The 25,985-nt window shown below is 39.4% G+C and overlaps 1 protein-coding gene across 10 annotated transcripts in view; it reads right to left on the bottom strand.

Annotated features, from left to right (window-relative positions):
• GSAP (gamma-secretase activating protein) overlaps nucleotides 1–25,985 on the bottom strand; it is a 146,754-nt gene that overhangs the window by 113,468 nt on the left and 7,301 nt on the right. For 8 of the 10 annotated variants that reach the window (XM_031012924.3, XM_031012925.3, XM_063708684.1 and 5 more), the window contains exons 2-6: nucleotides 22,776–22,852; nucleotides 21,305–21,361; nucleotides 13,934–14,003; nucleotides 13,570–13,623; nucleotides 3,602–3,690 (exon numbers count right to left, since the gene is read on the bottom strand). In XM_031012924.3, coding sequence (XP_030868784.1) covers nucleotides 3,602–3,690; nucleotides 13,570–13,623; nucleotides 13,934–14,003; nucleotides 21,305–21,361; nucleotides 22,776–22,852 — 347 coding nt within the window. The remainder of the gene's footprint in view (nucleotides 1–3,601; nucleotides 3,691–13,569; nucleotides 13,624–13,933; nucleotides 14,004–21,304; nucleotides 21,362–22,775; nucleotides 22,853–25,985) is intronic. The other 2 variants (XM_055392527.2, XM_055392528.2) reach the window with 1 other exon arrangement.

The following is a 25,985-nucleotide window of genomic DNA, read 5'->3' as shown; positions in this document are numbered from 1 at the left end:
ATTTTGTTCTTTTCCTCACCCAAAACTTGAAAGTAATATAAAAGGTCACAACTTCTATGTCCCAATCTCCAAGTCATTAGTCTCACTAAACTTAGGACAATTTTTTATTATTTCCTAGTGTCCTACCTTTGTATAATATCAGATTAAAAATAGTACTAGTCAAATTTTGGAACATTTATAGTTGAGTTCCCTTTTAGAAATGAAAAGCAAAACATATGCTTCACAGTAATAAAGTCAAAATTATAAAATAGCAATGCAGAATTCAGCTACAAAAATAATACAGAACTAATTGTCTCATAATTTGTAAAATGTCACACATCAAACAAGATACTTTGTATACCAGAGTTGAGGAAAAGCAGAGATGAATGACACCACATATAGGATGGGAGAACAAATGTTCAGTGCCTCAAAATATGGAGATATCTGCTGCTATGGAAGATGGTATGGCCTCCAGGTCTACAGAGGTGGCCAGGGCATGCCTGCTTAGGAATGTGACATGGACTGAGGTGCTGAAGAGGTGTAACTGCCAACCTCTAAACCTCTGCCTGGTCTTCCTGTGACAATCAGGGAGAATGTTATTTTAAAAGTCCCGTTCAGGTAGGTGTTGTTTTTCTTTCTATTATAAGGTGGTCCTAGAGTAAGGCCTGGAAGCCAAAAGTAGACAGGATTCAGACACAGCTCTGCAAAAGCACTCAAGGTTATTTTTTTTGTATTGTAAGTAGGATTCTATGCAGATTATATTTACTTTGAAAAATTTATCTTCACAAATATGGAGCTAGACTTAGAATGAATATTGGTCTTTGGAGGTCTGTAGTCTCGGTGTGTAGAGGGTGTGTAATTACCCACTGGAACTATCTTGAAGACACACCTTGTGCTGGAAGGAAACACTCAAAGGGTCCCGGGTTGGGATCCAAGCCCCACCTGCCACTGTCCTGCTGAAGCTCCTCTGTGTAGGTTGTCAAGACTACACATGCAGAGTTAGGGAAATGTGCTACTGGAGATCACCATGGATGTTTTTGTAAGAAAAAGGAAATTGATCCCAGGGCAAGACCAACTCAATGGACAGTAGATGTCACTTCTCTAGAGGCACGAGGGAGAAGGCGGGGATTTGCCACTGGGGTTTGGAGGAGTTTCTCTCTCCAGAGGCAGAGACATGGGGGCAGAAGGCAGGGCTAGGGACTGAGATGGGTCCACAGAATTAGTAAGTTTTACTTTATTTGGGTGGGACTTTTCCTTTGGCCTATAGATGCTGTCCTGTTCCACGTACTTCTAACTTTTTTTTTTTTTTTTTTTTTGAGATGGAGTTTCGCTTTGTTGCCCAGGCTGGAGTGCAATGGCACGATCTTGGCTCACTGCAACCACTGCCTCCCAGGTTCAAGCAATTCTCCCACCTCAGCCACCCGAGTAGATGGGATTACAGTAGCACACCACCACGCCCAGCTAATTTTAATATTTTTAGTAGAGATGGGGTTTTGCCACGTTGGCCAGGCTGGTCTCAAACTCCTGAGCTCAGGCAATCTGCCCTCCTTGGCCTCCTAAAGTGCTAGGATTATAGGCATGAGCCACTGCGCCCAGCCACTTTTAACTTTTTTAAAATGAGTTCACATAACATAAAATTTACCATTTTAACCACTTTAATATATACAATTTTTGGTAGATTTTAATATATTCGCAATGTATACAACCACTTGCTTTTAAAAACTTTTCCCCCTTCTATGCTCCAATTCCCTTTAGTTACCCCAATCCTTCAGTCATGTCTCTACCATCTATATGGCCCTAACAAGATGCTAAGGAAGCCAAAGAACAGACCAGAAAAGGGAAGTGTGCTCTGTCCCCAGCCTCCCCACACTGATGACAGTGTAGACGGAGTAGCTTCCTGAGGGTAGGAGAATGCAGCTTGGGAGCTTCAGGCCAGGCCATATCTGGAATTGAGGAGCGACCACAGTGCTGTCAGGAGTGGCGGGGAAATGCGCAGCTGAAAGGACTGGCTGACAGGGGAGGACCCTGGGCAGAGAGAGACAACCCTCTCCCCTAACCCACTGGAATAGGGAGGCCCATAGGGTGGAGGCTGGTAGTAGCTTGGGGGACAAAAAGGCAGATACTTTGAGTGGTGCAAATTGACTCTGGCTAGACCAAAAGAAATGATATTTTGACCCTGTAACAAAATGTGAAATTAGGCGAAAGGAAATTATGCTGTAGTGCTGTGTGAACACACACAGTTGATTCAAATTATTTGCAGTAGTTATGTTCTGTAAAGTCACCACAAATGTCGTATACTGAATACTGAACCATTGTTTCTAGGGAAAATACAAAGGGAGTTGATCATAATCCTGAAAGACACAATCCCAAATGCCATAATCCTAAATACTGAAATCCCAAAAGATCAAAATCCCAAAAATATAATTCTGGAAGAAAATAATTTTAAAAATTATTTAAAAGATGTATTGACATTTTTAAAAGACTTATCTGAGAAGCAAAACACAAAAGAACACTTCATAGTCCACTTTATACAATAAAATAGGCAATAATAACATACACAGTTTTGAAAGTACAGACACTCGTGTATACTAACTATCCTGTGATCATGGCTTTTGGGACTTTAGACTTTTGACCTTTCAGGATTTCAACGTTCAGGATTATGGTGTTCAGGATTGTCTTTTGGGATTATGATCCAAACCCAAACAAGGATAAATTCTTGGAAGCCTCTAGTCACAGCATGTTTGTCAACAGATCAGTATATAACTTTGTTTTGTGTGTTTCTATTTAAAGACACTCCTTAACCTCGTGGCCAACAGCATAGTAACTCATGCCTGAATGAAGCTTATCTGAAACACATATTTTCTCCCTAAGGCATCTGACAGCCTTCTTGCACTTAGGAACACTAGACGGTACCTCAGCGCTATTCCTGGAAGCCATTTAAACCGTGAAATCGCCAGGAAAAAGCACAAAAATTGAAAGATGGAACTAGGCCATGAAAACAACTGTCATTTTAGTATGAGAGCTAAAGCAAAAAAGGCAGGGCATCACCGTGTTCAACCTCAATTGCGAATGTGCATGTTGGGTGACAAATTCTTTCACCACTCAGCATGTATCTGCAAATAACTGACCAAGTACTATAAGTGTTTAATTTAGGGGTTACAAATAAATTTTAGGAGTAGCAGAATATGCAAATATGGAATCTGCAAATAATGAGGAATGACTATATCTATGCCACCTACATTATACATGCAGTTTCTGCATCAACTCATGAAGTTGATAAATTCAGGGATTAAGCCATTTAATCATAGATACTTAATCTGTCAACCATGCAAATACATTATATTGACCATTTTAAAGCTTACCTTAAATGTGTTTTAATATTTGATATTTTATCATGAGAAAATATTACGTTACTAAGAAACAAACAGAGTTGGTGGAGCTAGCTTCGAGTTCTTAATTTCCATGCTTGCAAAGAAAGAGCGGATACTTCCAGCCATAGCAGTCTACAAGACTGTTCTGAGGATTAAATATGATAGAGTGAAAGTACTTTGTAAACCCCAAGTCTTCTAGGCTGCACGCCTTTTGATTAATGAGGTAAGTGATAAATGGCATGCTTACTTACCTGAACCCAAATATAGCTATCCACAGCCTTTAGAACCTTCACATTGTTAACAGGGTGGATTTCAACCAACAAAGTCAAGCACTTTGATCCTACAGAGAAAAGAACACTTTTAGTAACGAAGATTATAATATCACACATTATTTTTTCCAAAGCAAGGAGTAAAAACAATTTCCGGTAAATCCTACTACACTGACTATAAACTAATAAAACAATTCTACCACCATCCTAAAGTCCTGTGAGGAGACTGAAACTGTAAATCTGTTCCCAGTTCTACTCTCTAGGATGTGTGGTGGCTCCAGGACCCCAAAAGAGCAATCAGCCCAGCAAAGGACCTGCCTTCCACACCCTCAGGAGCCCTGAAGAAGCTGCATTTTATTATGAAAACCATAGGATACTGAAGAAATGCAAATGTGAAAAGGGAAGTCTTTGAACAGCCCTGGAAACAACAGTAGATACAAGGGAGACAAATTTCAGGTTATAAGAATTCTGCATTTACAGAAAAGCATCACATTTAAAACACAAGTGGCTTCTGAATTCAAAGATCACTGTATATTACTTTGCACTCTCACCAGCAACATATAAGAGGGCCTAATGGGTTTCTAATGGATATCATTTTTCCCAATTATCACAATTCTATGATTTGCAAAAGCAGACATGTCTGAACTTTCTGAAAATATAAATATGCTAACTATTGTATTAGCTATTCTACCAGGGGGAAAAAAAGGTGATTTTCTTAAAGTTTGACTTTGACACTTCTACAAATTCAACAGAGACACAGAAAAGATCTCAAGGGAGAAATCAATGTGCACAGAGTGAAGAAGTTGTTTGTACTCACTGCATGCCATTTTTAGCATAGCTCCACAAGCCCTCTAGGCTTTTAAGTCTAAACAAACACAGTGCGATTCTCTGTCACTCCAATTTGGCAGCACAATGGCAAATATTGTTTGTGTAGGAAAATAAAAAGATTTCTGATACATGAACATGTTAAGGCTGACAGTATCTATCATTAGGACACAGGCTGGGTTTCCCTCGGGGACAGTGGTATAGCACTGATAATGACCCACTTACTTCTTCAGTGTCACATCTGAGCAAATGCCATAAAATACAGCAATCAGGAGGAAGTCCATGGACATGGGCTTCCCCGCATGGAGTTACCAAAGATATCTAAATTTAGGTCAAGGTTCCCCTTCCCCCAAGATTACACCGTAGAAAAGAAGGACTGGCCTTATATTTGAGCTTTTATTGAGACTCTAATATGATCCAGTGTCTCTCAGTGACTTCACTGTGAAAAATAATATACAAAATTTGGGGATGGCACATAAGCGTGGAATTTAATCAGTGTTAGTTTTCAATATTTAAGAAAGCAACCTGAGAGAACTGCTTTATTTTTTGAAAAAAGCAAAGAACGTAAAACAATTTCTGAGCTATGTCCTAACAACTGGAAGGTCTGGATCTATCTATAAACATGCCTTTTAAATATTACTTGAAAAAGACAGTGAGTTATTATATTGAATCATATAATATACATACTACAGAACAAATGGAAATCCAATGCTTGGTAAATGGGTGCTTGTGGCTTAAGATGAAAATCCTAGTGACAGGATCTTACAACCAAGGGTATGGATGAGTTACTTTGGGAATCTACTTGATGACTCAAAAAATGGCTCCAGGAATAAGAAAGACATTGGTGTCAAAGATATTTGTGAAGAAAAATAGAACAGAAATGCTCTGTTGAGAGGTGAGTATGTGGGGGGGGGAAATGAATTTTTCCTATTGTTATCTTAAATGTGTATGACTAAATTAGTATATTAAACAGCACGAGCTGACTTTTTTTTGACCTAAAAGTATCTGTGTGTGTATGTATGTGTGTGTGTATATTTTTTTGACCTAAAAGTATGAAGTATGTGTGTGTGTATATATATATTTTTTTTTTGCTTTGTTTTTTTTTTCTTTTTTTTTTTTTTTTTTTTTAACAAGACTGAGTCTCACTATGTCACCAGGCTGGAGTGCAGTGGCACAATCTCGGCTCACTGCAACCTCCGCCTCCTGGGTTCAAGCAATTCTCCTGCTTCAGCCCCCTGAGTAGCTGGGGTTATAGGCACCCACCACCACAATCGGCTAATTTTTTTGCATTTTTAGTAGAGATGGGGTTTCACCATGTGCCAGGCCAAAAGTTTATGTATTTTAACTTGGAGGGGGGGAAAGACCTTTCTGGGGGAGATAGAGGAAATTTTCTCATTAGAAAAATAATCACAGCCAGGCATGGTGGCTCACACCTGTAATCCCAGCACTTTGGGAGGCTGAGGCCAGCGGATCATGAGGTCAGAATATTGAGATCATCCTGGTTAACGCAGTGAAATGCTGTCTCTACTAAAAATACAAAAAAAAAACGCGTCATTTAGCATTAGGTATATCTCCCAATGCTATCCCTCCCCCCTCTCCCCACCCCACAACAGTCCCCGATGTGTGATGTTCCCCTTCCTATGTCCATGTGTTCTCATTGTTCGATTCCCACCTATGAGTGAGAACGGTGTTTGGTTTTTTGTCCTTGTGATAGTTGCTGAGAATGATGGTTTCCAGCTTCATCCATGTCCCTGCAAAGGACATGAACTCATCATTTTTTATGGCTGCATAGTATTCCATGGTGTATATGTGCCACATTTTCTTAATCCAGTCTATCATTGTTGGACGTTTGGGTTGGTTCCAAGTCTTTGCTATTGTGAATAGTGCCACAATAAACATACGTGTGCATGTGTCTTTATAGCAGCATGATTTATAATCCTTTGGGTATATACCCAGTAATGGGATGGCTGGGTCAAATGGTATTTCTAGTTCTAGATCCCTGAGGAATCGCCACACTGTCTTCCACAATGGTTGAACTAGTTTACAGTCCCACCAACAATGTAAAAGTGTTCCTATGTCTCCACATCCTCTCCAGCACCTGTTGTTTCCTGACTTTTTAATGATTGCCATTCTAACTGGTGAGAGATGGTATCTCATTGTGGTTTTGATTTGCATTTCTCTGATGGCCAGTGATCATGAGCATTTTTTCATGTGTTATTTGGCTGAATAAATGTCTTCTTTTGAGAAAGTATCTGTTCATATCCTTTGCCCACTTTTTGATGGGGTTGTTTTTTCTTGTAAATTTGTTTGAGTTCATTGTAGATTCTGGATATTAGCCCTTTGTCAGATGAGTAGGTTGCAAAAATTTTCTCCCATTCTGTAGGTTGCCTGTTCACTCTGATGGTGGTTTCTTTTGCTGTGCAGAAGCTCTTTAGTTTAATTAGATCCCATTTGTCAATTTTGGCTTTTGTTGCCATTGCTTTTGGTGTTTTAGACATGAAGTCCTTGCCCATGCCTATGTCCTGAATGGTATTGCCTAAGTTTTCTTCTAGGGTTTTTATGGTTTTAAGGTCTTACATTTAAGTCTTTAATCCATCTTGAATTAATTTTTGTATAAGGTGTAAGGAAGGGATCCAGTTTCAGCTTTCTACATATGGCTAGCCAGTTTTCCCAGCACCATTTATTAAATAGGGAATCCTTTACCCATTTCTTCTTTTTGTCAGGTTTGTCAAAGATCAGATAGTTGTAGATATGCAGCATTATATCTGAGGGCTCTGTTCTGTTCCATTGGTATATACCTAAGCTAAATGACGAGTTAATGGGTGCAGCACACCATCATGGCACATGTATAGATATGTAACAAACCTGCACGTTGTGCACATGTACCCTAAAACTTGAAGTATAATAATAAAAATAAAAAATAAAAAAATACAAATACAAATACAATTACAAAAAAAAATAGCTGGGCATGGTGGCACACACCTGTAGTCCCAGCTACCCGGGAGGCTAAGGCAGGAGACTCGCTTGAAACCAGGAGGCGGAAGTTGCAGTGAGCCAAGGTTGCGCCACTGCACTCCAGCCTGGTGACAGAGCGAGACTCCGTCTAAAAAAAAAAAAAAAAAAAAAATTAGCCGGGTGTGGTGGCACTCATCTGTAGCTACTCGGGAGGCTGAGGCAGGACAATCACTTGAACCCAGGAAGCGGAGGTTGCAGTGAGCTGAGATCACACCACTGCACTCCAGCGTGGGCAACAGATGAGGCTCCGTCTCAAAAAAAGAAAAAGAATCACCATATGTTTGGCTTTTTTTTTTTTAAGCAGGAATTTGTACCCAAAGGAGACAGCCAGCTATCAGCAAGATTTTCTTACCTTTAAAATGGGAAGATCTTTGAAGGCAGAAAACACCTTTCTACACTAATTTTTCCCTTCTGGAGTACAACCCAGACATTTGACTAATATTACTAGCATAATAAGAGCAAACCTTTGCAAATAGTAATTTCTCTCAATAACATACCATGTGCTTTCACAGTGAAAAAGGAAGCATCGTGAATTAAGATTCTAGAGACATCAGTTCTAGTTTCAGTTCTGCCATTATCCTGGTATTTACTTCACAGCAAATCACCAAGCTTTCCTAGGCCTCAATGCCTCATTATTAAACATAATAAAACATGCAGGGCAAGGTGCTCACACCTGTAATCCCAACACTTTTGGAGGCCAAGGCAGGAAGATCACTTGAGGCCAGGAATTTGAGACCAGCCTGGGCAACATAGTGAAACCCCATCTCTACAAAAAAATGAAAAAAAATATTAAGAACAAGCTGGACATGGTGGTGTGTGCCTATAGTCCCAGTTACTCAGAAGGTTGAGGTGGGAAGATCACCTGGGCCAGGGAGGTCGAGGCTGTAGTGAGCCATAAGAATGTCAGTGCACCCCAGCTTGGGCAACAGAGCAAGACCCTGTCTCAAAAATAATCAGAATAAAATGAAAGACCAAAGAACCAGATTACTTCTACAATCCCTTTCAGCCATAAAATCCCATTATTCTATGAGGTGCTAAATTAAGAATTTTGATGGCTGGGAGTGGTGGCTCACACCTGTAATCCCAGCACTTTGGGAAGCCAAGGCGGGTGGATCACCTGAGGTCAGGAGTTCGAGACCAGCCTGGCCAACACGGGGAAACCCCATCTCTACTAAAAATACAAAAATTAGCCGGAAGTGGTGGTGGATGCCTGTGGTGGTGGATGCCTGCGGTGCTGGCTACTCAGGAGGCTGAGGCAGGAGAATCTGAACCTGGGAGATGGAGGTTACAGTGAGCCGAGACCACACCATTGCACTCCAGCCTGGGTGACAGAGCAAGACTCCATCTCAGGAAAAAAAAAAAAAAAAAAAGAATTTTGAGAATCAAGATATCAGTGGAGACTGGACACAGTGGCTCATGCCTGTAATCCTAACATATTGGGTGGCTGAGGTGGGCAGATTCCCTGAGCTCAGGAGTTCAAGACCAGCCTGGGCAACATGACTAATCCCCTCTCTGCTAAAAACACAAAAAATTAGCCAGGTGTGGTGGCGCACACTTGTAATCCCAGCTACTCGGGAGACTGAGGCAGGAGTATCGCTTGAACCCGGAAGTTGGAGGTTGCAGTGAGCTGAGATCACACCACTGCACTCCAGCCTGGGTGACAGAGCAAGGCACTGTCTCAAAAAAAAAAAAAAGATTATCAGTGGAGACTGGGAGACCATCACTGAAGGGGAAGACAAGACCAGGCAATATCTGGATACCACAAGGAGAGACAGCAGGATCAGGCAGAGGGATAGACATGACATGAGGAGAACGGAGGTGAGCAAACCACCGTGGTGTGATCCAGGCACATACTGTGAAATGGTGACAAGGATGGGAGAGTTCAATATGGCCTGGTTCTGAAGGAGCTCTGGTTATTCAAGCTCTTGAACCGAATCACAGCTTCACAGAGCATCTGTGACACTTGACTGTCTATGATGGTGAGAGGGAGTTCTGGAAAATCTCAGTGGCAATGGGGCCCCTGACCCATATGGTCACCCCAATTGCTGCCCAGTGAGAATCTGCTGTGACTTGTGGCAAATGCAACTCCACAGGGGAGGATGAAGGGGACAGCCAGAGCCTGGTTTCCTATGGAAGTCCATTTTCTCAGTAAAATATTCACTCTGCCATCTCTACAGCCAAGAAAAGGAGCATTACTGATTAAAAAAAGAAAAAAAACTGCATTGTAAAGTATGTGGATCAAAGAACTCTGTTTACAAAAAAATGGTACAATTTGTCTCATCTACAGTGGAAAAATCTTATTTTAAGCAACAGTGTTAAACCCCACCTGAGACAAACCACGTCTTATAATCAAATGGCTTGTAAGGCCATTTGATGGACAGACAAAATAAACGTTTCCAAAATATTCGTTCAAATAAAACATTCTAATAAATCCTATAGTGCTTTCTGGTTACATCATCTGAAATCTTTACTGAACAAAATGAAACCTTCCCATGATGAGCAATACCTTTCATATACTGATGACTCCTAAATGTGCCTTTCCAGCCGTGACCTCTTACCTGGCCTTCTGACTCATCTCCAAACTCCACCTCACATCTCCACTGGGATGTCTATTAGGCATGTCAAACTGAGCAAGTCCAAAATGAAACTCTTCCTTCCTGCCCCTCCCATACACACATACATGCCCACATGCCCTTCTACCTGTTCTAGCCAAAAACCTTAAAGTGAGTCACGCTTGACTTGTCTCTTTTTCTTATGTTCCCATCAAATCCGGCGGCATGCATGCATATATATATATATATACTTTTTTTTTTTTTTTTAAGACAGAGTCTCACTGTGTCACCCAGGCTGGAGTACAGTGGCACGATCTCTGCTCACTGCAACTTTTATTTCCTGGGATCAAGCAATTCTCCTGCCTCAGCTTCCCAAGTAGCTGGGATTACAGGCATGTGCCACCACACACAGCTAATTTTTCTATTTTTAGTAAAGACAGGGTTTCACCATGTTGGCCAGGCTGGTCTCAAACTCCTGACCTTAGGTGATCCACCTGCCTCAGCCTCCCAAAGTGCTAGGATTACAGGCGTGAGCCACTGTGCCCGGCCAAGCAGCCAATCTTGACAAGTCGATCTTTTGAATACATCCAAACACAGCCACTTAGCCCTTGCTCCACTTTACCAGTCCAAGCCATTAGACTGTAATAGTTCTCTCCTTGCCCTGCTGCAGTCCATCTTCCACGCAGCAGCTACAGCAATCCTTTTATGAAGCAAGTTAGATCATGTCCCTGCTCAGTATGCGTATCTCTTCCCATTTTACCAGGAATGAGGGCCACACCTTTACAATGGCCTCCTTGGGTCTATGTGATCTGTCTGCACCTCACCTCTTTTTTCCTTTGCCCTCAGTTCCTACCACTCTGTCCCTTGTTCACTCCACTCATCTCACTGACCTCCTCACTATCCTTGAACAGCGAGTCTACCAAGTATAGTCCTGTGATGACTGTTTGATCTGCCAGAAATGTGCTTTCTCCATAGCCTCATGCTTGTTCCATCCCCACCTTCAGGTCTCTGTTTAAACATTCCTCTAATGGCCTTTCCTAGTATCATTCCCCAGATAAATTAATTGGACTCAAATCTCTGCTTCAGGCACAGTTATGGGGAAATTCACACTAAGATAAGAACTTATCTCAGGGAGCTATATAACTCTAGGATCACTCTAGCCAGCATTGGCATAAGAGACTGGGAAAAATGAAACAGGGAAGAAAAGTATACCAGTAAATGGGGCATTATCAAATTAGTGACCACCCTGGATTTTAAGCTGCTTGGAGTACACCTCACAATTACCCACTTTAGAGATGGAAAGGAAGACCATTTATCTTTCAGCTCCTTGCCACCATTGGTCATGGGTTATTCTCCTGGGCATCATGCCCAACCATACTTCCAAGCTGTACATGTGTAGGCAGTAAATAGATTTTCCCAAGCGCCCTTGGCAGAAAGCAAGACACAGGTAGGGCAGCTGAGGTGAGGCACTGTCACACTACACCTAGGCAGAGCTGGCCAACATGATAAAGTTGTGAAGTATCCAACACAATAACTAATAACATTCATTGCACTGTTTTTAAAGATGCAAGCAGATCATCTCACTATAAGTGCATCAAACTTACAAGACTGAGCAAGCATCCGTGAATAGACTTTAATGTTGTAATCAGGTAAAGTTTAAAATTGGCCTGAAAGTAAATTTTATAATCTACATAATCATAAAGGACTACTGTTCTGTGTGACAGTCAGGCATAGATGGTGAACAATAGACAGATGTAAAAAATGTAGTTACTACTCAGTTTCCCAACACAATAAAGAATTTTTAAGGCTAAAAAAATAAGGCTCAAGAAGAACTGGGAGGCACAGGAGCCAACCCAAGTTTCTATACAGATGCCCACCCTCACCACCTCCAGGAACACAGCGGCTAGGCCTTTCCTCTTCTTGGGGAAATGGGTCTATTAGCCCAAAGGTCGCAGCCGTATCCTGGGGTTTTGCCCATACCCTTGTTTTAAGGGTCAGAACACTAATGTCCCAGATCGTATTTCACTTAAGCTATTCCAGTTCCATCTCCTCTGAAGCAAGCCCTGCGCTTAATTCTAAAAGGAACAGAGAGTGCTGACAGTACTGGGAAGAGGAGGACATGGCACCAAAGACGGAAGGGGTTGTTCTCAGTATATCATGGCAGGGGGAGGGTAAGGATGAGCAATACAAATGATGAGATTTCAGGTGAGCCTCCTGCCCACCAAATCTCCCATAAACAATTTTACTGAGGCCCCCAAGAAGGTCCCTTGCAGACTAGGCTCTGGGGAAATGTGTGTCATGAGAAGCCTGGGAGTGCCTCACAAGCCTCATGTGGAAAGTAAGTACAAAGGGTTTTTCCATCACATGCAACGGCAGGAAAATACATCTGAGTGGGAACTATGCTAACAAAAGAAGTAATTTAAGAAGGAATTTAAGTGTCAAATAAACAGAACACATGGAAAGCACCTGGGAGCAGAATAGTAAGAGATTGATAGGAGACCCACTAGGCCAGAAGTTGACCAATGGTAATCACAGGCTGGCTCCAGCCCACAGGTGGTTATTATTGTCCCAAGTACGATTTTTAAATAGATTCAAGCCAACATTTACAAATTCGATCTTTACAAAAAGCTCCAGACTTCCCTTGATAAATTGAAAAGCCAGTTCCACTGGACTTGCTAGTGACAACAAAAAGCTAGAGCTGAGTAGTGGCTCCCCTTCTTGAAAGTCCCCCATGGGGCATCCCCACCCTACTACTAGTCCCTATATCTCTTGAACTTTTTTTTTTTTTCATTAAAGAAAAAAAATATTTCTTGGTTTCTATGTTAAAAATGGAAAAAAACAAGGACATTCTGCTGGTCACTTGATTTTTTTCTTACATTCAATCTGCTTCACATATTTACATGGTCTCTCTGGCCAATGTATGCATTTGCAATTGAAACCCCAGACTAGACTGAAAGCCCCATGAGGGTAGATGCCTATATCTCCCTTACACACCATTGTATCCCCAGCACCATGCATAATGCCTGACCCCCAGCAGGCACTCAATACTGTTGAGTTATAGACAGAGGGATGACTCACAGCAGTTTTTAAAAGGTGGTGGGGAGGGGCCAGGGAGCATCACATAGCTACAAAACTATAAAGTGGGCCTTGGCAAATGAGCAGAATTAATCTTTAGTATTGGTGTAGTACTTACAATGTGTTAGGTACTAATCAATACCTAACCAGATATAAGAAAAGATGCATTCTTGACTTTCCCTATCTTTTATACCAACATCTGACCATAGCTTTCTACTTCAGCATTTATTTAGCCTGCAGGTACTAATTACCATCTTAATACTTCTGCTGAATCACTGTTAGAACATTGTCTGTCCTTTTCCATTTGCTTGAAAAAAAAATTTTTTTTAAGTCTTTTTCATGCTTGATATGACCTTTGCCTTTTATTCTGAGATATGATAAGGCTATTTCTAAAGATGCTTGAAATTTGATTTGGTAGTATAATAAATCATCTACCAATAACCTTCATCTACCCATAGGTACTAAAAAGTGTAATTTCATTACCTGGTTGAAGTTCGTTCCTTTTTCCTTCTTTAGTAGACTGAACTAAACTTGCAGCTAATGGAAAAAGAAAAAAAATCCATTAGCAATTGATCCATATGGTAGCTTGTTAAAGTTTACCAGTTTAAACCTGAAATAGATGAGGGCTCAAAGGATATGTCAACGGAAGATAAGGGCAGAACACAAAGCATTCTTTTTTGTAGGTATAGCCTCTACATTCTTTATTTCAAACTTAACTTCTCAAGAACATTTCTTTCCTAGGAAATTATTGTTATAGAATAATTTAATACTGCAAAAATCTAATACTTTGAAACTCTTGAAGGATGTAGTTCAGTTCTTGACATGTAGCAATAAGAGCTCAACTTACCAAGCAAAGTCCTTTCACTGTTGACAGAGCAACTGAAAACTTGCAAGTCTTTCTCAAAGGTATATAGAAGCTATTAAAACAAAAATATTTTTAATTTGAAGTTTCATACATTAAATAACAATTGTATCAACATAAATTCCCATTAAGCTCTGTGCTAAGTATTACTGGGGCAAAATATTTCAGTAAAGAATCAAACTAGTTTAGCTATGCTGACACATTCCAGACTACTCTTTACCAAAAAAAAGTTTGCTATTGTAAGCCATGTTGGCACTGATATTTAGCCATGAGACAACCAAGTATAGTGGTTAACAGCATAGACGTTGGAGCCCAGCTAGATCCAGGTTCAAATCCTGATTCTGTCACTTGCTAGCTGCGTGACCTTGGATAAATTATTCAGCTTCTCTATCCCCCCATTGGTAAAACAGGAATCATAACATCTACTCATGGGATTGTTAGGAGGATCAAGTGAGATAATCTACATGAAGCACTTAGTGCAATAAGCACTCAAATGTTAGCTATTGTAATTACTGAGGTAATTAATTACCTCAGTAATCATTAGTTTTCTTAGCCACTGTCACAAGTGCATCTCCCATAGGCCTTTCATATTTAGAGGACTGGGAAGGTAGACTTAATTTTTTTCCTTGTTGTTGTTTAAAATGTTCAAAATATTGCAAGATTCCATTTTCTTGAATATTAAAGAAAATGAAAATGCCCATGCAGGAGGATGTGATGTAGAGATTGAGGAACTAGAGAACACCAGTTCTATTAGGCAGGCTCTCTTAAAGAACACCCAGAGGATAAGGGAAAGAGACAGTCTTCGACCTCAGAAGAGAACCGACTAAGAGAAACAGTAAATAGTCTAAGTATTAAGAAGGTTACTAGTATCTGCACACTAAAAAAGTATCGAAAACACACCAGACCCCTATAGCTAGAAGTTGATGGGAAAAGCTGGGAAAGTTAGGGAACAATTGATTACAGAAAGTGAACTTTCAGTTAATCAGGTACTGAATTCATGTGAGAATTGTCGGTTTCCTTTGACTCTTGCTCTAACTGAGGGATTCTAAATTATTACTAAGAAGAATCTAATTCTAAATTATTACTAAGAAGAATGGGTATATACACTTAATTTTTAGTTTGTTATCTTTTAATTACAAAGATAACATAAGTATAGTCTCAATGTTTAAAAGATTCAAACACTATCAAATAAAAAGTCAAAGCCAGCCTGGACACCACGACAAAATCCTATCTCTACAAAAATTTTTAAAAAAATATGCCAGGCATGGTGGCATGCCTGTAGTCCTAGCTACTTGGGAGGCTGAGATAGGAGGATTACTTGAGCCCAGGAGGTCAAGACTGCTGTGAGCCGTGATTGTGCCACTGCACTCCAGCCCAAGTGACAGAGTGACACCCTGTCTCAAACAAAAAAAAAGGTCAAAAGAAATGACAGTCCTTTATACTCAGCCAATCCCAACTCTCTTCCAAAAGGAAGCATGTTTATAAATTTTCTATATTTATGCACTTATATTACACAGTTACATTGCAAGTTTTTTAAAAACATAAATGGAATGTATTATTCTGACAACTTGCTTTTTTCATGTAACAACATGTTTTGGAGAGACTTCTGTACCAATACATTTATAGACTTCTTAATCCTTTAATAGCTGTATCAATTTCCAAAAACTTACTGATGGGCATTTAGTTTGCCTCCTACATTTAGGTAATATAATAATCCAATGAACCTTTTACATAAACCTGTGTGAATTTGTGCAGATATTTCTGTAGAATCAAAACCTCAAAGTGGAATTTCTAGGTCAATAGGCGTGCAAGTATCAGAAGTCTTTAACTCCAAGCATCAAAAAATCTTCCCCAAACTAGCTTAGGCAAAAAGACAATTAGTGGCTCATGAAATTGAACAGAATGGGGTGTTACTTCAGTATTGGCTTGATCCAGAGCTGGAAATATACATTCTCCTAGCTTTCTGGGTTCAATACATTTGTCAGCTTCCACACAATAGAGCTCCAAGTTCTATTCCCCAAAGCCACAGCAATTCCAACCCAGTGAATTCACTTATCACCAAACCCAGTGGAAAAGAGAAGAGTCCATGTCCCAAATTACCAGCAAAGTATTCTCTCTTTTTTTTTTTTTATTATACTTTAAGTTTTAGGGTACATGTGCACATTGTGCAGGTTAGTTACATATGTATACATGTGCCATTCTGGTGCGCTGCACCCACTTACTCGTCATCTAGCATTAGGTATATCTCCCAATGCTATCCCTCCCCCCTCCCCCCTTGTATCCAACCAGTTTAGGTCACGTTCACTCTTGTATGCACTACCAGGGAAGTCCTACATGACAGAAGGTGGGAGAAAGAGGTGGAAGAGGGTGAGGAAGGAAAGCTATTGGGACCGTGCTTATGCTTATCCCATTACTTATGCTAATGGGAAGCATAAGTAATACACTGCTTCCCATTTGCATATTGCAGGGTGAGACCATTAACTCAAAACTTGAGGTGGTGGGGGGGGGGGGCGGGGCAAAGTGGAGTCAACCCACTTGTCCCTATTGCTCCCACCAAGTACAGTTTTAAAACCCTGGACATATATTTTTTAAGTTTCAATGACGACTCTGAAATGCAGAGAGAAGGCAGCAGACTCTTTAGGGACCTCAGATCCTGATGAATGACATAGTGGTGAGTTCCCTGGGTTTTCCTTTTGTGTCATATAGCCTAGACTCAGAGGTAAAGAGGTGAAAACAACAGAAATACTGATGGGAGCGGACAAAAACAAACACACACCCATGCTCTCTAGCCAAAGGAACTGGAAAGAGGAAACATAACAAGAGAGAAACTTTTTTACTATAACCACCCTAACTCCAGCCAAACACCACAAAAGAAAATGCAACCCCACTCCCATCTCTACCAGCAAAGGCTGCATGGAGAGCTTAGACTCCCACGTTTGCCCAGCTGTTAACAAGGCAGCCTTCCCCCTTCTGCGAGAAGAGTATCAAAGAAGACCAAGTAGGAAATCAGGACTTTCAACCATTCCCAGTGGTAAACAAGCTTTCCCCCACCAAGAGTGCCAGCAAATCCACGTGGATCCTGGACTCCCACCCAGACCCAGTAGTAAAGAGTTCCCTTTCCACCTCCTCACTGGGATGGTGTCCAAGGTGGCTGAATGGGAAACCAAAACTTTCACTACCATCTAATGATAATGAGGCCTTCACCTACCTTTCCCCCATCCTGCTCCTCTGCTGTGGTATCAGTGGAGGCCAAGTGGGGAGACTGAAATCCCACCTCTGTCTAGCCATAACAAGACACTTCTCTCCACTGGGGTGTCCAAGTAGGCCAAGTGGGGAACCTGGACCTTCCCCTGGCACAACCTAGCAGTAGTAGGTTGTACCACCAACCCCGCTAATTCCCCAACAGGTAAATTATCACAGGAGGTATGCTAAAGAGAAGACTTAAAAAACATCCAGAGTTTCATAATGCAGTACTCAAAATGTCTAACATACAATAGAAAACCTCATGTCATACCAAAAACCAGGAAGATCTCAAACTGAATGAGGAAACAATAGGCACAAACACTGAGATAACAAAGATATTGGAATTTTCTGACAAAGATTTTAAAATGATCATAAAAATGCTTCAATAAGTAATTACAAGCATGCTTGAAGCAAATGAAAAAAAGTCTCAGCAAGAAATAGAATATATAAAGAAAAATACAAATGGAAATTTCACAACTGAAAAATACAATTACCAAATTTTTTTTTTTTTTTTTTTAACAAAACCTCCATGGGTAGGCTCAACAACATAGTGGAGAGGACAGAACAATCAGTGAACTTGAAAACAATAGAAGTTACCTAATTTAAACAACAGAAAATCGAAAAATAAAAGAAACAGAACCTCAGAGATCCATGTGACTGTAACAAAAGATCTACCATTCTTGTAATCAGAGTCCATAAAAAGAGAAGAGAAACAGATTGGAACTTTAAGAAAAAATACTTGAAGAAATATTGGCTAATGATTAAAAATGTCCCAAATTTGGCAAGAGACTACAGATTCAATAAGCGGAGTAAACCCCAAACAGGCAAAATCCAAACAAATCCACACGAAGACACAGCACAATCAAACTTCAGAAAACTAAGGAGAAAGAAAAAAATTTTTTCAAAAACAGCAAAGAAAAAAGTGACATCTATATGGGGGGGAGAAAAATTCAAAAGACAGCAGACTTCTCATGAGAAACCAGAGAACCCAGAAGGAAGTGGCATGTTTTTCAAGAGAGGAACAAAAAGAACCATGAATCCTGAATTCTATACTTGGCAAAATTATCCTTCAGGAATGAAAGGAAAAAAACACATTCTCAGATGAAGAAAACTATGAAAATTTGTCATCGGCATAGCTACCCTAAAAAAAATGGTTAAAAGAAGTTCTTGAAAGAGAAAGGAAATGATAAAAGAGGAACCTTAGAACATCAGAAAGAATCATGGAAAGAGCAAATATATAGGTAAACACAATAGACTTTCCTTCTCCTGTGTTTTCTAAATTATGTTCGACAATCAGGGCAAAAAGTATAACATTGCCTGATGTGGATCTTAAAGAATGTATAGGAAATATCGAAGACAATCAAATACATGGAAAGGTAAAGAGACTCAAAAGGAGATAATAGTTCCACACTTCATTCGAACTGGTAAAATTTCAACACCAATAGATCTTGTAGAAATGGAATAACTCTTTCTCGATTGCAGTGGTAATTACCAGAATCTACACAAGTAATGAAATGGCATAGAACCATATGCACACATTCTACCGACATTAATTTATTGGTTTTAATATATTATCCTATAGTTACACAAGATTTAACAATTGAGAGAAACTGAGTGAAAAGTACACAGGACATTACTGTACTAGTTTTATCAAATTTAAAAAATAAAAACTTTTAGAGAAGGATGGGTAAGCATTAAGACTCAGACACTGTTATCCCATCCTGAAGCTCAATTACCAAGAGAAAGTTTTTTTTTTTCTCTTGATGGCACCATCTTTCCCCATGGTGGCACCTTTCCAAGGAAAAATATAGTACTTGAAAAGAATCAGGCTGGGCACGGTGGCTCACACCTGTAATCTCAGCACTTTGGGGCTGAGGCAGGCAGATCACGAGGTCAAGAGATTGAGACCATCCTGGCCAACATGGGAAACCCCATCTCTACTAAAAAAAAAAAAGAAAAAAGAAAAAAATATATATATATATACACACACACACACAAAAAAAAAAAAGATTAGCTGGGCATGGTGGCACACACCTGTAGTTCCAGCTACTTGGGAGGCTGAGGCAGGAGATTTGTTTGAACCCAGGAGGCGGAGGTTGCAGTGAGCTGAGATGGTGCCACTGCACTCCAGCCTGGCAATAGAGTGAGACTCTGTCTCAAAAAAAAAAAAAAAAAAAAAAAAAAAGAATTTTAAAGCCCATCTAGATTTGGTATACAAATCCATTCCTTCAATAAAACCATCAAAAGTTCCGTAAAAAAAAAAAAACATATGGGCTGTAAGGGTTGTGCCTACGTGGAGAAGAGATGGGAGAAGGGGAGGGTTTGTTTAGCGACTACGGTTCAGAAGAAAAATTTGCCTGTTTACAAAGCTAGTTTAAATTTCCTATTTATCCTTTGGCCAATTTATTTTCTGGACTAACTTTCACATTTTGGAATTCAAAGCAGCTTTGTCACTGGAAAATTTTTGAAAAACAGCCACTCTGGAGGGAACCTATCACTATCCATTGAAAAACATTCACTGTACTCCTACCACTCACAGGCAGTAAGCTAAAGGTAATGGGGATAAAACACATTGGTATGCAAAGCGCTCCTACTGTCAAGTGCTCACAGTCTTGGGAGAGAGGAATATGACCACAAAAGATAGCAGCAGTCACCACAACTGGATTGACAGAAGACAGACTATGATGTCTCCTCTCAACCCACCTTTTTAGAATACATGCCACACAGAAATTAAGCTAACAATTGCACTGAAAACTTGAGATTTTATTCTCTTTCCCTAGACTGTGTATTGTGAGTTTATGTTGATCATCACTGTGTCTCCAGCACCTGACAGGGAAAACACTCAATGCTTATTTGCTGGATCAGTGAATGGGTGAATGAATTAATGAATAAAGGTGAAAGGGGTGGAAGAAGGGAAGAGAGAATTAACCAAGCAGCATATTGGAACCCTGAAGAGTAAGGTGACCTGTAAAAAATTTGTAATGGATAAAGGACATTTAAGTTCAAAGATGTCTAATATTCAATTCTAAATTGTTTTTACATAGGTACAAAATTACTCCCTCCCATTTGCTCCCAGAATTAGACAAAGCCTGTCACATCAACCAACGCCTTACGTGAGTAATTTGGGGAAAAAAGTAAGTAAAGGGGTTCCTTGTCTGGATCACTAAGAAATAATGAGAAACAAGACACGTGAAGGTTAAGCAGAAGCAGAAAGAGTCAGAGGTCATTATACGATGACCTGGGAGTACACAAATCTCAAGGAGGACAGTGGACCTCCTACTTTCTTAGAGGATATTGAACAATTTGCTTGAGCCAATTTTACTTAAATCTCAAAGGTCTAAGAGACTTCACCTCACTTTGTGGTCCAATAGTCCTTGCATTTTTTGTTTAAGATAACAGGACCAAGAGATCGTTAAGGGAGAAGAGAAGGAAAGCAAAGAAATATAATTTTTTAGAAAATAAAGTTGGTATTCCCACTCCTGGATACACACACAAAAGAATTTTAAAAAGCTGTGTATACAATAGTGTTCATAATAGGCAAATATTAGAAACAGGTGTCCAACAAATAAATGAATAAAACTGTTGCATGTACTGTGATAACTGATTACAAGAACTGGAGTTATTCTGTCATACTCAATTGAGTTAAATCAAGAGATCAGGAGAGGAAAAGAGAAGCACACAGGGCACAAGGGCCTGCCCAGGTATTGTGCAAGCCAGCTGCCAAAATGACCAAATGCCATAAACTTAAGAACAGCTTCACCTAGTAGCTGCTGAAACAAACTGCCATGGCTCTAAAACTAGTTTTACCTACTGCTTTCACACACCAATGAGATCTGCCAGCTCCTGGAAACTTTCCTATTGCCAATGAGTTTTCTTTCAAAGCCATGTGTAACATTTCTCTTTCTGATAAAACCCCCAACCTTTCTTAGTTCTTTGGACATACCAAAGACTACTCTGGTCTGTGTGTATGCCTCAAATTGCAATTCTGTTTTTTCAAATAAAATGTTTACAGAAAAAGAGAAAATAAAGTTGGAATTTATATCTAGAAAAAGGAGGAGACAAAGAAAACTCTAAAGGCAGTAAAGTAACCAATGAGTAATCTATGATTTTTACCTCATTTTGTCTGGTTTGACAATCATATAATCCAAAGACGACATTTCCCTTATCATCCTAAAAAAAATTAACCAGATGTTTATTAAATGTCATTGTTTAGGAAGTTAGAATGTTACTAGTTTTAAAACCAACCTGCAATAACTCAATCTTAGCAGTAAGCACTCTAAAAGAAGCTTTCTGTGCCTGTCAGAAGGGGACTGAATCCAGTTCAGCTAGTCATTTGGGCTCAAAGAATGAAATGGATCAACAGTGTAGAGCTCAGTGAGTTTGGGGAACTGTCTAGTAGGACTGAGCATGGTGGGCGTAAATCTTTTTATACTTCCACTTATGTCTTTGAAAATATACACATATGATAGATAATAGGGATGACTAGGACAAGTCCATAACATTCTTATAAGTAAAACATTGTGAATCACACAATTCCTTAAAGGTACCATTCTAAGACACAACTTAAAATAATTATTTTTACTTTAAAAAGTACAGTGATATAACTGTGCAAAGCAAACTGGCCATTTGAATTATTCATGTGTGCTTATTATAGTAAAGTTAAATTTTCCTTAGAACACTTGACATTGAAAACACACTGTTAAATAACATGCTTCACATGCCTATAGTCCTAGCTACTGGGGAGGTTGAGGCAGGAGCTCAAGGAACCTACTTGAGCCCATGAGTTTGAGGCTGCAGTGAGCTATGATTGTGCCACCACACCCCAGCCTGGGTGACAGGGCAAGACTCTGTTTCTAAAAACAAAATAATAATAATGCTTCGAAAGTCCTAACATATCTATGTCTGAAGAGAGTAATCATATTTAATATTTTCTCCAATGATAAAATGTTAACATATTAATTAGGTTTAAACATTTTTACTTGGTATTTTTTGTCTAGAAAATGAAATTGTTCATTGATTCGAAATTTGAGTATTATGTCAGATATGCCTGTTTAGTTTTATTTTAAAATGAAGAAACATTTAATATTTAAAAAATTTTTTTTTTCTTTTTGAGACAGGGTTTCTCTCTGTCACCCAGGCTGGAGTGCAGTGGCACAATCTCAGCTCACTGCAACCTCCACCTCCTGGGTTCAAGCGATTCTCCTGCCTCAGCCTCCTGAGTAGCTGGAACTACAGGTGTGCGCCACAACACCCAGCACATTTTTGTATTTTTTTGGTACAAACGGGGTTTTGCCATGTTGGCAAGGCTGGTCTCGATCTCGTGACCTCAAGTGATCTGCCCGTTGCAGACTTCCAAAGTGCTAGAATTACAATTGTGAGCCACCATGCCCAGCCTAATACTACTAAATTTCAATCACTTTATTCAGTCTCACACACACAAAGTCATATGTTAAGATTAAATGCCAACAAGTTTATTCATTACCCTTCAATAAGATACAGTATAGAATTCTGTAAAAAGAGAATATAAATGATTAAAAACAGTAAATTTTACATCTTACCACAATAAAAAAGAATATGGACATACCTTATAGGTATAAATAATATTTCCATTTCTTTCAACATTTAATACACGTAAGCTCTCATAATCGTTTTCTAAAACATCTGAAATGATAATAGGAGGTTAATACTCAGCAGAAGATGGTTAGAAACATATCTAACCAATATATTAGTGAAGGAAGCCAAATATAAATATATACTAATAATTCTATTATATAAAACTTAAAAACAGGCAAAACGAAATCTCTTTTATTAGAAGTACAAACAGTAGTGACCTTTAAGGAAGGAGAAAGCCATAGTCATTGAGAGGTATCTCAAGTGAGCCTTGTTACTTTACGTGTTGGTAATGTTAAATGTTTTGGGTATACTGATATACTCTGCAATAACTCACTGAGCTGTACACTCTTTTCTGTGTGAATGTTATACAATAAATTTCCAGTACCTATTAGTTTTTGCTTTATGCATTTTGAGGATATATCATTAAAGGCATACGAATTTGGAATTGTTATAGCCTCCTGGTAGATTAACCACTGTTAGGCTCTAAGCTGAGCTGCCAGGTGTCTGAGTACTCAATTAAAACAAGATTACAAAGTTAATATTAACTTTTTCACAGTCAAGCTTTTAATCACTTACTGTGATGCTATAAAGCAAGAGGCTAAACAAGAGAAAGTGCTAATGTCCCTGGTCTATTTTCTCCCCATGGAATGGTGCCGTTAGCCAAGGGTCAGGTGAATCAGCACAGATATGGAGCTCTCTTCACTATCGAGGGACCCTCCCAAAAAGGTTCCTGCAGGATCATGGATACAGGAGCCGAGGGTAGGTAGAGGGAGAAGAGCTAGGAATGGAAAAGCATTCCACTGGAGTAGAGAAAAAACAGTCTTTGAAGCTCCCCTCTCCCCGCTACTAAGGCGGTTTTAGTGGTTTAGAGGCACCTGAGAAAGGTCTCTGCTAAAGGCCTCTGATAAAGAGGCCTCTAAATGAAGAACCCAGGCTAGGGATGCAGCTATCTACAAGAGTATGGCTGGCCAGCGGGGCCTGAATCACAGGCACAACTCATTTCAGGGACTACAGGGCATTGACCACACACCAAGTCGGATTTGGGGAGGGCAGCTTTCTCCCGTAACGCCTGTCAGATAAAGTCTTTGTAACTGCACATAGTTGGGTCTGAAAAATTACACATAAGTTTTTAAAATAGGAGCTGGATTAGCAACCCTTTATTCATTATACAATGTCCTTTATTTCTAATAATTATTTTTACTTTAAGGTCTACTTTGTCTGATATTAGTATAACTACATCAGCTTGGTTAGTGCTTGCATAACTTTCTGTTATTAATCTTCCTGTGTCCTTATATTGAAGATATGTTTTATAAGCAGTATCCACTTGAGATTTTTTCCTCCAATCTGACATTCTTAATCTTTTAATTGGGATATGTAGTCCATTTACATTCAATGTAATTACTAACATATTGGGTTGATATTTATCATATTACTATTTGTTTTCTATGTGTCTCACCTGTTTTACTACTCTTCTGGACTAAGTTTATTATTTCATCCTATTACCTATTAACTTGTCAGTTATATGTTTTTGCTATTCTTTTATTAGTTATACTAAAAGTTATAACATGCATCCTTGACTTATTATGTTTTAGTATTATGTGATGCAAAAAAAAAATCTGAAGCAACTGAAACTCTCATACATTGTTAATGGGAGTATAAATTGGAAAACTGGCAGTATCTAGTGAAGCTGAACACATGACTCAGCAACTGCACCTGTACATATATCTTCAAAAGAAATACATACATATATTTAGCAAGGGACACATAAGAATGTCTATAGTACTGTGGTACATTATTGCCCAAACCAGAAACCCAAACTATCCATTAAGTGAAGAATGAATAAATTGTGTTATATCCAAACAGTGGAATAGTACAAAACAATGAATTAATATTCTGCAATAACACATATGAAACTGAGCAAAAGAACCTTCCCCACCACCAAAAGAAGGTACAAATTGTATGTTTCAATTCATACACAAGTTTTCAATAATGGGCACAACTAATCTACAGTGTTAGATAAGTGACTGTTAGAAAGGAGCATGAAGGACTTCTGAGGTTCCATTAATGTTTTCCTTCCTGTTCTGAGTCTTAGTTGCATAAGTGTGTTTCACTTGGTGAAAATTAACTAAGCTGTGAACTTATAACTTGTGTCCTTGTCTATATGAAAGCCTTATTTTGCTGAAGGATATACAGACTCTTTACACAAAACATTTAACCTATAAGTTAACTGACCATCTTTCTTCTAAAATTTTAGGATATTTCTCCTAATTCTACAGTTAAAGGATTTAAACACTGGTAGATTCACCATTGTAATTATCACTAATTGGGCAGAAGTGTGTACTTTCCCAATTTCCTCAAAAGTTATCCAAAATTATGGCCGGCGCAGTGGCTCACGCCTGTAATCCCGGCACTTTGGAAGGCTGAGGCAGACGGATCACTTGAGGCCAGGAATTCAAGAGCAGCCTGGTCAACATGGTGAAACCCAATCTCTACTAAAAAATACAGAAAATTAGCTGGGCACGGTGGTGCACACCTGTAATCCCAGCTACTCAGGAGGCTGAGACAGGAGAATCACTTGAACCCAGGAGGTGGAGGTTGCAATGAGCCGGGACTGAGCCATTGCACTTCAGAGCAAGACCCTGTCTCCAAAAAAAGAAAAAAAAAAAAAAAGAAAAGATAAATTGCTTAAATTTGACTCATTTTTCCCATACAGGAATAGTTTTTACATGTTAATTACATTGATTATGACAAATTCTAATATTCAGACAAAACATATGCAAACTATCTGTAACTCAGCAAATTTCTATCTGTATTCCTAAAAGGAAAAGACAAGATAAAAAATAAGGATAATTGATGAGCTGGACACCTGCACTGGAGCTGGAGGTGAGAAACATTTAGAGAGAGGAAGAGCAGGTTTCACTGAGAACTCAGACATCATCCTGAGATCTCTCTTCCCCATCCCTCACAAGCAGCAGCTTCGTGGGTCTCCTAGGGGCAGGGCGAAGGGATAGGGAAAAGTGTTTTCTATACATGGGTATAAACGTTTGTCAGTATATTGACATGTATATGGAGCTGTCAGACTCACTTCACACTGAAGGATAATAAGGATAATAATTTGGTCTCTTAGGAGACTAGGATTTAAATAATCAGTTCATGGGCCAAGCATGATGATGACTCATGC

This window comes from Gorilla gorilla, chromosome 6, assembly GCF_029281585.2.
Source record: "Gorilla gorilla gorilla isolate KB3781 chromosome 6, NHGRI_mGorGor1-v2.1_pri, whole genome shotgun sequence".
NCBI lineage: Eukaryota > Metazoa > Chordata > Mammalia > Primates > Hominidae > Gorilla > Gorilla gorilla.
The sequence above is the reverse complement of the archived record's forward strand: the minus strand, read 5'-3'. Positions and strand labels throughout refer to the sequence as shown.